The sequence below is a fragment of the Cucurbita moschata genome, unplaced genomic scaffold (assembly GCF_002738365.1).
Source record: "Cucurbita moschata cultivar Rifu unplaced genomic scaffold, Cmos_1.0 Cmo_Scf00043, whole genome shotgun sequence".
In the NCBI taxonomy this organism is placed as follows: domain Eukaryota; kingdom Viridiplantae; phylum Streptophyta; class Magnoliopsida; order Cucurbitales; family Cucurbitaceae; genus Cucurbita; species Cucurbita moschata.
In genome coordinates this window covers 605386-621262 of record NW_019268559.1, presented here as the reverse complement: position 1 = coordinate 621262, position 15877 = coordinate 605386, and the positions used below count along the sequence as shown (strand labels likewise).

Genomic DNA, 15877 nt, shown 5'->3' with positions numbered 1-15877 from the left:
ATCCCAATTTCCCACCACACATAATAAGAACAGAACAAGATTCCAGTGAGAATTTTTGATAATATACTTCATTCTTTGTGAAAGATGCCAATTGCTTATCATAAACAGGCAAGAAATTTCGTACCAGTTTTTGTGTTCTTCAATATCTGGATTTCAAGTTTTTCATTTGAACAGCCGCAATTGAAGATGAACTTAACTTCTACAATACTAAAACACCTTGGGAGATTCGAACACTAGCGTTCATCATCCAACAAGATCACCAAATTTAGAAGATGAAAGTACATGAAATCTACAACTGAAATTTAATTCAGAGAGTAATTTCACTTTTCTGCAACTGAATTCATACTATTTGAACTAAAATAAGCAGGGGATCTGTGCCCTAGTTTTAAGCGAACATAGATTTGTATCATCAAATTACCCGAATTGACTCATAATTTAGTAGAATTCACCGATCGTTTCCTTCAATCCCCAATAATTTTTACTTCTTCTGATCAGTTTCTTCTTCAATCAGAAACGCAGAGACCGGGAAAGACTTTGAAATTCCAGTCAGAGTACCAAACGTGATCCTACTCGTGTTGTGTACATCAATATAAATATCGGAAACGGTGATCGAAAAGAAGAACTCCTTGCTTTTAACTCCGGTGAGGCGGCGGAGGCGGCGCTCCTCGATAAAGGCGGTAACCTCGGTGTCGTACAAGACAGTGCGTCCGATGGCGACGAATCGATGCTCCTTTTTCTTCTGCTGTTTGAGCCAGATGAAACCAGAGGTCCGATTGTAGCCGACCTCGAGGATGTCGTTTAAGGGGAGAAGTCCTCGGGGAAGAAAGAATTGATCGAGAAGTTCTTGAGATTTTTGCTTGCAGATAGCGTCGCCATGGTAGATCTCGGCATCTGCTCTGTGGGTCTCAAGTTGCGTCGACATTTTTCCGGGGTCTTGATTTGGTAATTCACATTCGTTGGATCGAGGATTTGCATTTATAGTCCGATTTTGGGTAGTTTATGAGATTTCGTGTTCTTCCGGGGCGAATTCATAAATTTGAATTTGCCAGTGACCATAACAACCAATTAGAAATACGATACCACGCCACCATATATAAGATTCTCGACCTCATGAAAATAACAAAAATGTCTTTTAAATTTCAAAAAATAAAAAAGAACATTTATAAATATTATTTAGAAAGAAAATTCCGTAATCTATTTGGTAATGTCACGATTTCATCTTTTTTTTCGTTAAATAATATTTACCTTCCAATAATAATAATAATAAAAGGAAATAATGCATTTGGCAAGTATTCTAAACCCAATATTTACCTACACTCGTCACACTGGCATCCAGACGACGCCGTATCGTCCATAATAGAAGAAAGGAAAAGAGAAGGGGTAGTGTGGCTGACCTGTCAAGCTTTTACTTTTGACGCTATTGTCCCCTGGGAAAAGCCAACAGGTGGCATAAGAAAAGGACAAAGAAGTAAAATCAGGAAACGTCACCCCACATCTGGAGAAGATATTTCTGACACTTGCTGCAACAACTGCCATTGACATACAGCAAATCAGGGCCGGCCCTTTTAGTTCGTATGGGCTTGGAGATTTGGGGGTCCAGTTCAGAGCCACGATTTGCTTTGATTTTGAGATTGTGCCTATATTCCAAAGCAACTTGCTCGAAAACTTCTCCTTCGAACATGTTGATTTTGATGGATGGGGTCAAATGATCTCTCACAAATGCAAAAGCCAATTGGTCCCTTGGGTTGAAAGCTTCCAATTCGTTGAACAAAAGGCAAGAGAATAGGTTGCTTCCCCTTCCATGTCTCCTCAAGATTAAGGCACTATCTGGTACATCTGTAAAACACCCATTCTACTAAAATTAAAAAAATCAAATCTTTATTGTTTATTTTCTGGTTGGATGAATCAAATTTAAAATATTTTCATCCAACAAATCTAAAATACTTTTTTTCTAGAGAGAGAGAAAAAAAAAAAGAGTGTAAAAAAAAAGTCTCCCTTTAATATTCGATTTTCTACTTTTGAAAAATAAAATTTGTTTAAGATAGATAAAAATTGATGAAAAAAACAAGGGAAAAGCCAAAATTATTATTATTATTTTTTTTAAAAACACATTGTTAAATGGCGATTAAAAACGTAATTAAAACAAATAAGCCTTGAACTAGTTCGTGCTCAATTTAATAGTAATATATTTTCTATCATGTGCTATTAATATTTAAAATAGTATTAGGAAATAATAGAGGGATGGAAACAATAAATCATGTGTTGACTACGTAAAATATAGAAAGATAAAGCTTCGAGAATCTATAAAGTAATACAGAAAGAGTTGATCTTCCCACTAATGGCAGAGTTGAACAAAACAAAAGGAATAATAATAAATAAATAACAAAATAAAGAGAGAAAAAAAAAAAAGGTTTTTCATGATTCCACGTGCCTCGCGGAGAGACCAATATTCTGATCATGGAGGATTATATGCTTCCATTACCCTTAATACTCTCTCCAAAAAGGACCAGATGAATAATTACGACAACTTCACATTCAAATTAACTATAATTAATGGTTCCCACTAATTTCTCTATGTATTTCCCATTAACAATAATAGTAATTAAACTATATATAAATTTTGTCATTATATTTTCGTAGTATATTATTGAGTTCATTAATCAACTCAATAATATCATGCATTATACAAATTTAATTAAAATTCATCTAATAAATACATTGCTATCACATTCAATTAAAAATAATAATGTTAAGATATAATTCAAAATTTCAATCAAGTCATTCGAACTTTTTAAACTTTACTTACTTAGATATACTCATTATTAAAAAGTATAAATGAATTAAATCAATAGTTTAGGCCAATTTTCTATTTTAGGAATTTAAATTACAGATTTCATTTATGATTTTCATAGATATCATTCAAAAATAATAATAAAAAAAAAATCTTGGATTGCAAGCAAGAAAGCCGTGGGAAGGGCCATGATATGCATGAGACGTGACTCCCAAGGCTTAATTACAACCTTACAAAAGGCAAAGCCATAGCCAAAACTAAGGCCATAGAAATTATTTTTGGTGCCTTTTGACCTAATCCAGTTCATGCAAGCGGACGAAATTTACGAAAGAGTGTTTCAGTTGGAATCTTTCTATGCTTTGTTTATTTTGGTCTATTGCCAACTCAAGGAGGGTATAAAAGGTTGCATGCATTGTTTATTTGAACAAAAAAAAAAAAAAAATGGTTTGGGTAAAAAATTGCTATATTTGAATATATGGTCAAAAAAAGTAAAATAGAATCAAAACTTTAATTACTTTCTAAGGGACTAATTTATTAAAGGAACATTATGAGTGAAACAACCACGGCGAGAAATTACCAATGGTAAAAGTAGATGAAAAATTACCTGTGGTATATGGAAGCTTACTGGGACTCCATGGTTGCAACCCATTTTCGCAGTAAGTTTCCATTTGGTTCTTCAAGGAATCAACATCCCACCATTTCTTCCATCTGGCAGTTGCCATGGCCTCTTCCATTGTGTGAATATAGTACGGATGTTTGGAAATGGCCATATCTGCATCCTCAGTCACAATTAAAGAATGAATCAACAACAATGGATCCACCATTAACTGAAGCTTGGCGTCCACCCATATACTGAATTTACAGTTTGGAAATAGTCTGTGAACCAAATATTTAGGTATTACGCCATTCATGGCAGGATTTTGGTACAGATTCTTGGTTGAAACTCTCACGATTCTCCAAGCTCCGATTATATCAGGATACGAGTTTCCTGTAGGAATTATTTTGTGATTTTCGAGTCCTCTCACCGTGGTATCATCAACAAACATGAAAAAGCACACGTTATCCAAAGTCTTCGATCCGAGGCCTCTCGGTTGCCGAATTTTATCGTGATCGTTGAAAATCGCCGAAACCACAACCACGCCGTTGCAACTCTCCATAGCAGTTTGATCTGCCGAAATTCGTTTTGAGAAAACGTACAAAAAGAATCGGAGAAACACAGAGAAAGAAATGCGAAGAAATCGGATCCGAATTTCGCTGTACCAGAATCAGTGACAGGAAATTTCTTGAGAAATCCACAAGGAATCGGAACAGAAATATTATCATCGAAATATGAAAATCGCTTTTCGGCCGAGAAATTGCCGCCGAAACTATCTGCATTACCAGCGAGATACCTCAAATTGGAGGACCGCCAAGAGGAATTCCACAGCATTACCTGGATCTCATTCAAAACCATCCAATAATCTGAAACACAAGAACATCGATCGGAACAGAGGAAAAACCTAATAAACGAATTTTGAAAGCACGATCGTACCTGAGAAGAAGATAGGGGTGGAGCAGGAGGAGCGGAGGGTGGGAATGGCGTACTTGTGCTCGCCATAGGAGGAGGGATAGGAGAAGAGAGGGAACTGGATGGGATCGAAGGGAGAGGATCGGAAGAGGCATTTGGAGGAGGAGAAAGAAGTGTAGAGAGCGAGGAAAATGGAGGAGATAAGGTAAAACAGAGAGAAACAGAAGAGCTTTGATTGGAATAGCAGAGGCGTAGACCAACCCGGCTTTCCCATAATAACACCTCTGTATTTCCATTTTCCCCATCCATTTTCTCATCTCCTTTATATAATTCTGTTTCTTTCGTCTTCTACTGCCTCACTTAACTCCCCCTTCTTTTCATTCTCCAAAACCTATAACCGTTTCTATTTTTTTATTTCTTTTTATTTTTTACTTTTTCCTTAAATCACGAGATTTATAATTGTATTTGAAGTTGATTATAAGTAAATGGGGGTGCTGCTCCTAATTCCTCCTGCTTTCACCTTGGTGAAATATACGTGTCATAGCTACTTGTGACATCATTGCTATAGACTTTTGTATCTAAAAAATTGTTGAAAAAATTGTTGAAGCATTTTTTTTTTGTGAGAATTGATCGTGAAAATCAACCCACACTTGATAAGCTGTCTTGGCGTGAATAATACCTTCGTCGATATCTGCTTCAACTGAATGAGTTAACCAAGATATTATCATACTATTGCACTGATTCCGTAGTTCAAATTCAATTAAATTTGCATCCTTGAGACCGTTCTTCAATTGTGCCGAAGCCAATTTTCTTTTTGACAATAATAGCATGCATAATTGATTTACTCATGATTGATAATTTGTTTCATTTAATTTGATTGAAACAAGTGAGCATCTTGGCTGATCAGGGTGATGAATATAATAAAGATGTTAAATCAACCTTCGAAATTTTGAAGCTGACTGATTTCAGGGTAGAGAAATTTTTTGATATTTAAGAATACCAAGATAGGTGCTGTGATACCATGTTAAGAATGAGAAATAGAAATAAATAGAAATAGAAATAAATAGAAATAGAATCGGGAAGATAGGTGGATGGGTGCTCTGACACCATGATGAAAAATAGAAATAAATAGAAATATAATTGGGAAGATAGTGCTCCGATACCATGTTAAGAATGAGAAATATAAATAGAAATAAAATTGGGAAGATAGGTGAGGAAAATATAAAATAATTAAATATTAAGAATAAAATAAAATATACAGTAAATTAAATCGAAAATTAAATGAATATTTAAGATTTAAACATTATATCTCTATTTAAGTATCGATTATGTTGGCATTCAAATGTCCTTCCATTTTATTTCATCACTATTTTTCTTTTCATTTGGAGTTTCCTAAATTATTCACACAATTGCAGTAAAAGTTAGAGGGGGCTTGTTTGCTTTTTTATTTTGTTTTCTTCTTTTGATCAATGTCTTGTTTGAGCAGGTCGACGACTCGTTTAAAATCCTCGAAATGGTTGACGAGCTTGTAAAAACCAGAGTCTTTAATGTCAGGTGGTAAGAAGAATTGTTCTCTCATTTCCCTAAACTTCTCCCATTCTTCTTCTGCCTTTTGGGGGTTATTCAGCAGCAGTTCAATTATTGTCTGCCAAGTGTTTGAAGAAATGCCACACAGACAAATATAAGGTTTTTAACCCTTTTTCTACAAGAAATATATGAACAATTATGTACCTTATACAATAATCGTCGAACATCTGAAGGCTCATCGTGATTCAAGCATTCAGCCTTTGCTGCCTCCTCAATATCTCCCTAGAAATGCATAGAAAAAAAACAAATTTGGAGGCTGAGATTCACATTTTTTTGGATCAAATGTGAGCGATTAAGAAACAAGTTTGTAGTAAGAAACACCTTGTAAATGAGCGCTTCTACAAGAAGCATCTGATATTCATATTCATGGTATGACAGTGATTTCTCCTTGGCTTCTTTTACTGCTTTTTTTAATATCTCAATAGCTTTGTCTTCTTGTCCTATCATTTCCATCTTTGCCAGAACGTCCTTTTGCACATTAAAACAATCAATATAAGCATCCACACAACTTGTTTGATAGTAAAAGTTAAATGCTTCACCTGAATATGTGGGAAATCAGGAGTGTCTGTGTTCGTCATGTTCTCTAACTTCTCCAAATAATCATGTTGAATTTCTTGGTTTGCTCGTATTTTATGGTATTGAAGCATTCTTTTCATGGCTATTCTGCCACCATGTAGAGCTCCTATGGACATTGATCTTGTGAAAACACGCTGGGTTTTTTTCTCCTTTTTCCTCTGAGTATAGGCATAAATCAACATGAGACCAATGCCGGAGATTATGACACTCGATGCTGTGGCTCCTGCTGTTGTTCCATATTTGGTTTGGATCTTAAAACTCTTGAGGAAGTTTTTCATCATCACAAAAACGTCTCTTGCAAATGCTAATGAGAAATATGCCATTTTGTATCTTGAACAGAGCTCGCGGTGCCGAAACAGGGCTAACAACAAGTTCAATTTAAATGGGATTTTGTATCTTCAAAGCATGAAACTTGTGTAGATGGAAGAATGATTCTTTGCTTCTGTGTGGGTACGGAAGCTAGAATGTTGGGATCATTACTTTCCACCATTCGGCTTACTCTTCGTTATGTATCGTCATCAGTCTCGCTATTTATCTACTGATTATAGATTTTCACGCTCAAATATTTCGTTTCTATCTCTAACTGATATGGATCAATGTCTTTGTTGGCACACTATTTTGACATAGGTAATAATTGTTTTTTTAGATTAAATTTGTAAAAAAAGAAAAAATCTTTTTCTTTGAATCCAACGGCTAGCAACCAATGGGTCGTCATTATCAGCGCAGAGGTTGGCCGAGGATGCTCGATCTTTCATTATCAACGAGAGTGCTCATGCAAATCTAGAATACTTTTGCACTGACAAGAAAGGAATTTTTTGGTGAGGAAAGCTATCTCACGATATTGTCTTTGGGATGTTTTTTTCAAAAAAAGTTTTATTTTTTATTTATAATTGAAAGATGATTTATCTAAAGAAATGAACTTGATGTGATCGTCTAAAAATCTTCTTCCGAACTATGTCCCAAAAAAACAATACACAATTATAATTCATTAAATTATGCAACCAAATAAATTTGTTATTTCATCCAATATTACAATAAATTTTTACCAAGGATAACGTAAAATAATTATTTATAAGTTAATTATAAATTTTGTTCCTAAACTTTAATTTTGATATATTACCTTATTCTTCAAAATGGTAGTCGAGAAAAAGTAATATAATCTTATATTTGAGTGTTCGCGAATTGGATAGAGCTGGAATATTTTTTAAACTCAACACAATTATTCTGAGTTATAAATTTTACTCAAACAATTTTTTTTTTTTTTAAAGTTAGATTTGAATGGTTCTAATCATTAATAATTATGAAATATATATAATAAAAATGTATATTTTGAAATAAACAATAAATTCAAATTTTTAACTAATTTTAGCCGAACTTATAAATGGAAAATCGATAAAGTTTGATTATCATTAAAAAAAAACTAAAAAAAAGAAGTTTATGATTAATTAAAACATAATCCATAACTAATATTTAATTTTTGATGTCTTGAAATAAACCAACAATGGACATTAATTTTCACGAACTTGTCTCCCAAGCAAATTATTTAATGACCAATTTTGGGAACTCGAAGAAATAATTATAAATACAACGTCACTCTAACTAATGGCTAAGACTTTCTTTTAAGGAAACTTGGCCACGCCCGTATTTTTCTTCCATTTCTACCCTCGTACATTATTTGTATGAGATTTAGTTTTATTAGATTTATTTGTTTTTTTTTATCTGATTTTAATTTCCAAAAAACGTTGACTTTAGTTGTTCAAATAATCCCTAATCCCTTGATTTATGGGATTTGAGTTGTTTTGATATGAATTTAAAATTTGTTTAAATTAGATTTAGATCCTTAATTTGTTTATGAGCAATTTATAAATTTTAATTAAAATATCCAAATTTATAATTTGACCATTTATTCAATAGTCAATCCGGCATATTTGAAAACAATTATTTAAATTTGGAACATTTGGCATTCGGTAGCTGCACTCCAATCACTCAATCTTGACTGTATATGGATTAAAAGCTTCTTTGTTAATATTTATTTTACAAATTCACTTATTTTGCCATTTCCGGCCCAACTCTTGCTTTTTCCTCCACCGCCCTTCTTTTTTATTTCCTCAATTTGTAAAGTCGAATTGGTTGTCTGTGCATTGTGCAACGAATTCGAATTTCGAATCCTGATCCAAATATTAGGCATGAGATATTACATTTTTAACCTAAATTTATGTTAAATTATTTAATACATTTTAGCTTCTAATCACTTAGACCATAGTTTGGAATGTATGAGCTTGTTTGGAGGAGTATTAAGTGGAGGCATGGAATGCCCACAGATTTTGTTTGATTTTTATGGGACTGACAGCAAAATTACACCATTTATTTCCTTAATTGAATATTTTGAAAATTAATTGAAATTTAAATTATTAAAGAATCTGCTTGAATTGACCTTTTGATTTTCATTTCTAATATAAATGACTCGACACTCTTTCCATCTTTGAAATAATTACAGTCTCTCTATCTATCACTTTCTTCAAAATTGGAAATAGAAGAAATGTACTCATGAATTCTAATTTAATTGTAAGAGAAAATAATTAAATTTCTTATTGGTTCAAAATCTTTAAATAATTGCAACTTTCAAAAAATCTATATATATATATATATATATATATATATATATATATAAATACGAAGCTCAACGAAGTGTTCTTGGGTCTGTAGCTCTTTCATTAAATCTCAATTCCAATTCTTTATTAAGAAAAACCATATAATCCGCCATGGTTGTTCTGTCTCAGCCTGCATTGGATTTAGCCAAATATTCTCTTCTCCGAGCAACATGTAAACCCGCCGTCGCCGCCGCCGCCGCGGATATTCCGGCAATCGACCTCGCAGACCCTGACGCGAAGTCCCACATCGTCAAGGCTTGCGAAGAAATTGGCTTCTTTAAGGTGGTAAGCCATCGAGTTCCCATCGAATTGATGACCAAACTGGAAGATGAAGCCCTCCGTTTTTTCAGTCTTTCTCAGGCTGAGAAAGATAAAGCTCGTCCCCCTTACCCTTTGGGCTATGGCTCCAAAAATATCGGCCCTAATGGCGATAAGGGGTGGATTGAATATTTCCTCCTAAATGCAAATCCTCTCCCTCTTTTCGCCCCAAACTCCAAATCTTTAATGTAAGTTACACAAAATTGAGCACTCTGTTTCTTTGAATTTAACCCAAATTTGTAAAATAAAATATATTTTTCATAGAATTTGAAAATTTATGCTAATTTTTGTGTAGCGCTGCCGTGAAGGAGTACGTGACGGCGGTGAAGAAGCTGAGCTGCGAAGTGGCGGAGCTAATAGCAGAGGGATTAAAAATCGAGCCACGAAACACAATAAGCAAGCTTCTAAATGAGGAGAAAAGCGATTGTTGTTTCAGAGTCAACCGGTATCCGCCGTGTCCGGAGCTCCAAGCTGTTGGTGGAAAAAGCATGATCGGGTTCGGGGAACACACAGACCCACAAATCATATCACTGTTAAGATCAAACAACTCGACCGGTCTACAAATCTGCCTGAGAGACGGCGCGTGGGTTTCAGTGCCACCAGACGCAGCGGCGTTCTTCGTGAACGTGGGCGACGCGCTGCAGGTGATGAGCAACGGCAGATTCCGAAGCGTGAAGCACAAAGTGGTGGCGGATTGTAACATCGAGAGGGTTTCAATGATTTACTTTGGAGGGCCGGCGTTGAGTGAAAAGATTGCGCCATTGCCACAGATTTTGGGAGACGGAGAAGAGAGCTTGTACAAGGAATTCTACTGGAGGGAATATAAAACGGCGGCGTACAAGACTAGATTGGCTGATTACAGGCTAGGCCCCTTTGAGAAGAATCAAAATTCGGAGCGGTTTTAATTCCATTCCATAATTGGAAACTCGTGCTAGCTTTCAAATTCTGTTTTAATCCCTTTTTTATTTGCTCAAGGATAGGCACTTTGGTTCCTGATGTCTAAAAAAAGAATATTGAACATCAAATAAGTGTATTTATTACCTATTTTACATTATTAAAATAATTTTAACTAATTAAAATTTTAAGTTCTAGAGTTATCTTAATAATTATCTTCAAATCTTTTAATAAAATTATATAATTTTTCTTTTTCATCTCTAAAAAGGAAAAATAGAGATAAGAACTAAAGTTATTATTGATTATGATTATGATTATTATTTAAATATTAAATTACATATAGGATTGAAGCCTAAAGTATGTTGATGTTTAGTAGACGTCGGCACACTTTGGAACACAAGTAAGTGCGAGATTGCGGCTGGTCTGATTCAATTAATTTTTCTGTTATTGACAACAATAATTTTTTTAAAATTATAATTTTGGGGTCAACGTCGTCTAAAAGGAATTTTAAAAGAAAAAGAAAAAGAATTTTCGTATTTAATGACACATGAGAGACCGAGATATCCAACTTATTGATGATTTTTACGAAACCCTACTTCACACGAAGTTGACTCGAGTCTTCTTGGTCAACCTTCAATTATGTCAATCTTTCTATTTATTTTTACTTTTTTTTCAAATAATTAAAGATCTATAATTTTATTGACTTTGGATTTTCTTTTAAGAAAAAAGTTGTTTTTTTTATAATCGAAAATAATTTACAAAATTTGATAATCGAAACAATTTTGTTTTATTTGTAATATTAGTATCAATTTAAACGTTTGATCCATTTAAAAAAAAATGCTTAAAGCGAAATATTAATGGGCATCCACGTGCAATTGAGAAGTCTTTAAGAATTTAATTCAACCGATCAAAAGTTGACAACTAAAGTAGAACCTAAAAGCCTCAATTTTAAAAAGTTATTTCTTAACCGAGAAATAAGATCTTAATAGTGCATTATAGTCAATAAAAGTGGCCAACAAAAAAAACGTAAAATTATAAAAATAAATATAATGTTTCAAACATATTGTTAATAAATAATACAGCTAGCTATTGTAGTTTTTATCACAATATGAAATTAAATATAGGTTCTAAATTTTATAATTTTATCTTCCCCTAATTGTGATTTATTTTGAATTAATTATATAATTGGATGTAATTAATATTCCAGTCTTTGTAAATGTGAAATCAAATCAAATAATTCAAAGTTGCTGTCGGAGTCTCTCCACTTTTGAAAATGTGCCCCAAGTTAATTCCCTTCGCCCAATTTCATTCAATCAAAAGAACAGGTCAATTCCAACATCCCATTAAAATCCCATTTTTAATTATGTAAATTAATTATATAATATATTTAATTTGCATGTTTGATTTTACGTTGAAACCTGTCCACTATCTTTTTCGCAATTTTCTGCACCAACTCCATTAACTAAATTAAATTAAATTAAATAAAATGTAGTTTTAAATAAAGGAAATAACCATATTAAATGGACCTAAATTTTTTAGTTGAATTCATTTATTTTTCTTGAGCACGTGGGATCGTTGAATTGGCAACGAGGAAAATTCAGTGAAAACAAGAAATAATGGTGGGTTTTGATGAATGTGTTTGAATTAGTTTTAAGCCGTCATTAATTTCAATATTGTAATTAGTTTCTTTGTTCATTGAACTTATCTTATAATAATTAATCTCTTCAATGGTCAATTTACATTTATGACTCCACATAAATAAAGTTTTTTTGCAATAATAATATTATTTTAAAATAAATTATATTTTATATTTATAATTTAAAATTATAACTAATTATGAAAAATTAGTTAATTATTTCCATTTTTTTTTTCTTTTAGAGTATATAGTTATTGCTCATGGACATTCTTTTTTTTTTTAATATATAAATTACGGAATTTTTTGCCATTTGTAAATGCTGAGTGGGCCTGAAAGAAGCAGCCGTATTAGCTCATTGGGCTTTATGGAGTTAAGGGCCCAAACCGTTACATTTGGGCTCGGTGGGCTTCGAGACTAATATAAACTTAATTCCGATTTAATTTTATCTCATTTTTAGAATAATTAATTACTAATCTTGAAAATTAATTACTAATCTTAAAATTATGCCGATTAGAGGCATAATTAAAGAATAAAACTAGGATTAATCATGTCATCCTCATATTTTTCAATTGCAGAGACAAAAGGAGTCAATCTAGTGCACGATGCTCTCGCTATTGGCCACTAACCACTCGCTTGCTGGTTTAGAGCGTAGGATTCAGCAATGGCAATGACTGTAATTGGCACTCACTCTATGTCTCTGCATCTCTTGTCTCTCTCTAGAGCGTACGATCCAGCACATGCTGGTTTGCGTAAAAAATAAGGACCCCCCCAGTCTGATGCAGTAATCCACTACCATGACTCATCAGCCACCTCAATATCCTGCATTCACTAAATGAAGCCGTGCTGACGGTTAGGGCTTGCCAAAGGAATAAAGCTTGGCCGACCATTTGTCTGCTGTGGATAATATAAAGCCACCAAACAAAGTTTTTAACTTTACACTTTAATGTTTTGTTTTGTTTTGTTTTATTTTATTTATTTATATGTTTTTCGTTAATATGCTTTATATTCGATACATTTCTATCATCATAGATAACAGGCCGATCTTTTCCAAGAACTTATCTCCAAGCCCGTCTCTTTATTTTGTTGGCTATCAAAGCCACTCGAAGTTGAATAGTTTCTTCAGAAGTCAGTGTAATGCTTCTCGGACCGTGTGGATACTCACATTTCGTTTGTCGACGGTCCCTACCATAAATTAGGCAAATGAAATAGAGTATTGATAATAATAATATAACACTAAACAAATGAAATAGAGTGAGCTGTACATCAAGAACAATTTAATAATTAATAATGGCTACAGAAGAATCAAATGAAGGCCATTTTTAGTGAATTTTACAGCAAATCGACTCTAAAAACTAAGGTTAATCAAAGGGTTTCCACGTTCTAATTCAATCTTTGAAACCCTTAATCACCCATTAATTCCTCTAAAATGGTCTTCTTATCAGAATAATCTGGAAACTGATCACCAAATACACAAATATCCAATACACTAAGCTTCTATTTTCCATTGCTGTTGTCTGTTTTAAAAAAAAAAATTAAAAATTAAAAATTAAAAGCAAAACTTTATAAATTTTGCTTTAGTGAAAAAGAACTTACCTTAGTGGCCGAAGAAGATAAAGAGACGGATGCAGAAGAGGTTGAAAGGCCCATATTGTAAGCCATGGTTCCATCAGGCTGATAGAGACCATAGTTTCTTTCAGAGGTTGGCCCAGGCTTCATGTCTTCATTAAACAGAGCAAAAAGATAAACTTCGAGCCTCGTATTTGGCCTCAAAGGAGTCCCTTCATTTGCCAATTGTCTTCTTAATAGGTTCCTATTGTAAATGGCTGCATTTTCTGAATTTGCTCCAATTTCATCCACGTCTCCTTTTGAAGGCCACCCAGTCTCTGAAACCCTCACTTCAATCCCATCAAAACCCAGCCTTGCCATACCAAATATCACTGCATCTACTTGAGCATACAACATATTGTCATAATTTAGCTTAGTGGAAGGATCAACCAAGTAAGTCATGGCATTCAAAAGCGCATAATCCAAAGATATGATATCAGGGTTATCTTTGTAAGCAAAATAAGGGTATGCATTGACCCAAAATGGCGCTTTTGTTCTTGACAAAAACTGCAAAAACTGTGAAATGTAGCTTGACACTTCACCTTTGAAGCTACCAGCTGAAGGAGGGAAGGATTCCTCAAGAACAGCCAAGGATGTTGGAGTTGAGACATGAATGTATGAACCTAGCCCTAGTTCCCCCAAGGCTTCATGAATGGCCATCATAGCCGGGACAAGGTTCGCCATTAGCACCGTGTCGTTTCCGGTGAATATCTCGTTCCCGACCGCGATTCCGGTGATCCTTACGGCCGGGAAATAGGGCTTGATGTGGGTTACAACCCATTGGAGGGCTTGTTGAGGATCCAAAAGCTGCGTTAGCATCTCGTTTTCTATGGTCACAATGAGCTCTGTGTTGGAGTTGGCAAATGAAGTCAATATTTGTGGATTTGTATCGTATATTCTTACTTTTGAGATGTTAAGAGAAGTTAATAACTCCAAAACTTTATCCGGCGATGGCAAATTATCACCAACTTGGCCATAATTAACACCTAGAGATCGAACTCCTGCCAAAATCACAACAATAATATAAGAACACATAAACAAAAATTACACTAAAATTAAAAACAAAATAATCTCCTCATACCTGAAAATGAAAGGAAAAATAAAAGAAAAAAATGGATCATGGCAAAAGAGTTGAGAGATTTGGGTGCAAATAATGGGTACTATATACAAATGGGAAATGGGATGAAATCTTTCTTTTTTTTCCCATCATCAATGGGTCCAATAAACCATCTCTTTCTTAGTACACAAGCAAAAGATCATAATATAAACAATTATATATACAATGTCTAGATTATAAATATTAATTAGGTTAGCATAAGCTCCAATTTCTTATTTTTCATTAAATAATTTATAAGTTGGTGACCCTACCTTTTTACTTGGCTTTGGATGTTTGGATAAGGATGTGGAAATTACGAGAGTGTCCTTGATGGAGTACTTTTACTTGCAATTTGGTCTGCAAAGATGACCAAATTAAAGTTGGTTCGGATTTTCTTTTTGATATTGGTAAAGTAAAATGTAAATGAAAATCCAATTATATGTAATTAAACTTAATTTTCATTTCATTTATAAATTATTGAATCTAGTAATAAATGTGTATATTTGTGGCAACTTTGTTAAAAGTGGTTAATTCAATGAATATATATATATTTGGATGCAATGAATAGACATTTCACATGCATCCTAATTTCCTTTAACAAAATAAATATTTAATGCCTTTATTTATTTATTTATAAATTTAAACCTACGTTTATCCATTTACATATTTAGGTTTAGAAAGTAGTGGAGGTGTGGGATCAGGGAATTTGGCCAATGATTTTAGGGCTTTAGATGTATTGATAAGATAAGCTCATGGAAAGAGGGATATGAAAAGGAAGATGGGTTATTTTAGCCAATAAAGTTTTTATTTCTTTATTTATTTACTATTTTCTAAAGGTGCCACGCGGCTCCACGCCATTGGGCTGGATTTGTAGGCCCCAATTAAATTCTAATTAAAAAGGTGGGGGATGTATCTAATAAGTAAAAGTAACTTTATGTCACAAAATGAAAAGTAAGATTTAATTTGTTATTGGAATCGAGAAGGTCAATTTTGACGGTGGCTGTTTGTTTGAATTATTTTGATTAGCAAAAAGAAAGGGCAAAACTCCCACTTTTCAAAAAATTTAATTAAATTTATACCAAATATTTAATTTTATATGTAGAAAAATAAATAAATAAAACTTAAGGATATATAAATTGAATAGAACACAAATTTATTTATGAATATTATAGTTGAGTGGATTATCTACAAAAAAAAAAAAAAAAAAAATTAAAAA

General features: G+C 33.3%; 5 protein-coding genes across 12 annotated transcripts; 1 reads left to right on the top strand and 4 right to left on the bottom strand.

Moving 5' to 3' along the window:
* Positions 1–222: 222 nt before the first annotated feature.
* LOC111433726 lies at positions 223–4631 on the bottom strand. 4 transcript variants are annotated; one of them, XM_023070891.1, is made up of 4 exons: positions 4323–4631; positions 4172–4223; positions 3396–3959; positions 223–1836 (listed from the first exon to the last, which is right to left on the bottom strand). In XM_023070891.1, exons 1-4 carry the CDS (start codon positions 4605–4607, stop codon positions 1475–1477), a joined length of 1263 nt encoding a protein of 420 aa, XP_022926659.1. In that variant the 5' UTR covers positions 4608–4631; the 3' UTR covers positions 223–1474. The 4 variants fall into 4 exon arrangements, with proteins under 4 accessions (XP_022926659.1, XP_022926660.1, XP_022926657.1 ...); XM_023070892.1 differs by having other exon boundaries at positions 4172–4252; positions 4323–4622; XM_023070889.1 differs by having other exon boundaries at positions 224–1836; positions 4052–4223; positions 4323–4628.
* LOC111433730 lies at positions 280–1050 on the bottom strand. Its single transcript, XM_023070901.1, has one exon. It carries the CDS (start codon positions 920–922, stop codon positions 479–481), a length of 444 nt encoding a protein of 147 aa, XP_022926669.1. The 5' UTR covers positions 923–1050; the 3' UTR covers positions 280–478.
* A 998-nt stretch (positions 4632–5629) lies between the features above and the next one.
* Positions 5630–6810, bottom strand: LOC111433729. The gene is made up of 4 exons (XM_023070900.1): positions 6425–6810; positions 6207–6353; positions 6030–6107; positions 5630–5943 (listed from the first exon to the last, which is right to left on the bottom strand). Exons 1-4 carry the CDS (start codon positions 6782–6784, stop codon positions 5743–5745), a joined length of 786 nt encoding a protein of 261 aa, XP_022926668.1. The 5' UTR covers positions 6785–6810; the 3' UTR covers positions 5630–5742.
* Positions 6811–9147: 2337 nt separating this feature from the next.
* Positions 9148–10420, top strand: LOC111433728 (gibberellin 2-beta-dioxygenase-like). The gene is made up of 2 exons (XM_023070899.1): positions 9148–9618; positions 9726–10420. Exons 1-2 carry the CDS (start codon positions 9224–9226, stop codon positions 10333–10335), a joined length of 1005 nt encoding a protein of 334 aa, XP_022926667.1. The 5' UTR covers positions 9148–9223; the 3' UTR covers positions 10336–10420.
* Positions 10421–12524: 2104 nt separating this feature from the next.
* LOC111433727 (glucan endo-1,3-beta-glucosidase 11-like) lies at positions 12525–14715 on the bottom strand. Of its 5 annotated transcripts, XM_023070898.1 has the most exons (4): positions 14647–14715; positions 14108–14566; positions 13554–13903; positions 13173–13474 (listed from the first exon to the last, which is right to left on the bottom strand). In XM_023070898.1, the coding sequence occupies exons 1-4, from the start codon at positions 14684–14686 to the stop codon at positions 13382–13384; spliced, it is 942 nt and encodes a 313-aa protein (XP_022926666.1). In that variant the 5' UTR covers positions 14687–14715; the 3' UTR covers positions 13173–13381. The 5 variants fall into 5 exon arrangements, with proteins under 5 accessions (XP_022926663.1, XP_022926665.1, XP_022926664.1 ...); XM_023070895.1 differs by lacking the exon at positions 13173–13474 and adding an exon at positions 12525–12779 and having other exon boundaries at positions 13554–14566; XM_023070897.1 differs by lacking the exon at positions 13173–13474 and adding an exon at positions 12764–12788 and having other exon boundaries at positions 13554–14566.
* Between the last annotated feature and the right edge of the window lie 1162 nt (positions 14716–15877).

Coding starts and splice junctions, on each gene's coding strand:
- LOC111433726 (XM_023070889.1), bottom strand. CDS start 4,607: ATGGATGGGGAAAATGGAAATACAGAGGTGTTATTATGGGAAAGCCGG. Junction 4,224..4,322: donor CACCCCTATCTTCTTCTCAG/GTACGATCGTGC, acceptor AATGAGATCCAG/GTAATGCTGTGGAATTCCTC. Junction 1,837..3,395: donor TAAGCTTCCATATACCACAG/GTAATTTTTCAT, acceptor GGTGTTTTACAG/ATGTACCAGATAGTGCCTTA.
- LOC111433727 (XM_023070894.1), bottom strand. CDS start 14,686: ATGATCCATTTTTTTCTTTTATTTTTCCTTTCATTTTCAG. Junction 14,567..14,646: donor ATTTTTCCTTTCATTTTCAG/GTATGAGGAGAT, acceptor TGATTTTGGCAG/GAGTTCGATCTCTAGGTGTT. Junction 13,475..13,553: donor TATCTTCTTCGGCCACTAAG/GTAAGTTCTTTT, acceptor TTTTTAAAACAG/ACAACAGCAATGGAAAATAG.
- LOC111433728 (XM_023070899.1), top strand. CDS start 9,224: ATGGTTGTTCTGTCTCAGCCTGCATTGGATTTAGCCAAATATTCTCTT. Junction 9,619..9,725: donor CCAAACTCCAAATCTTTAAT/GTAAGTTACACA, acceptor ATTTTTGTGTAG/CGCTGCCGTGAAGGAGTACG.
- LOC111433729 (XM_023070900.1), bottom strand. CDS start 6,784: ATGGCATATTTCTCATTAGCATTTGCAAGAGACGTTTTTGTGATGATG. Junction 6,354..6,424: donor CTGATTTCCCACATATTCAG/GTGAAGCATTTA, acceptor AATGTGCAAAAG/GACGTTCTGGCAAAGATGGA. Junction 5,944..6,029: donor TTCGACGATTATTGTATAAG/GTACATAATTGT, acceptor AACACTTGGCAG/ACAATAATTGAACTGCTGCT.
- LOC111433730 (XM_023070901.1), bottom strand. CDS start 922: ATGTCGACGCAACTTGAGACCCACAGAGCAGATGCCGAGATCTACCAT.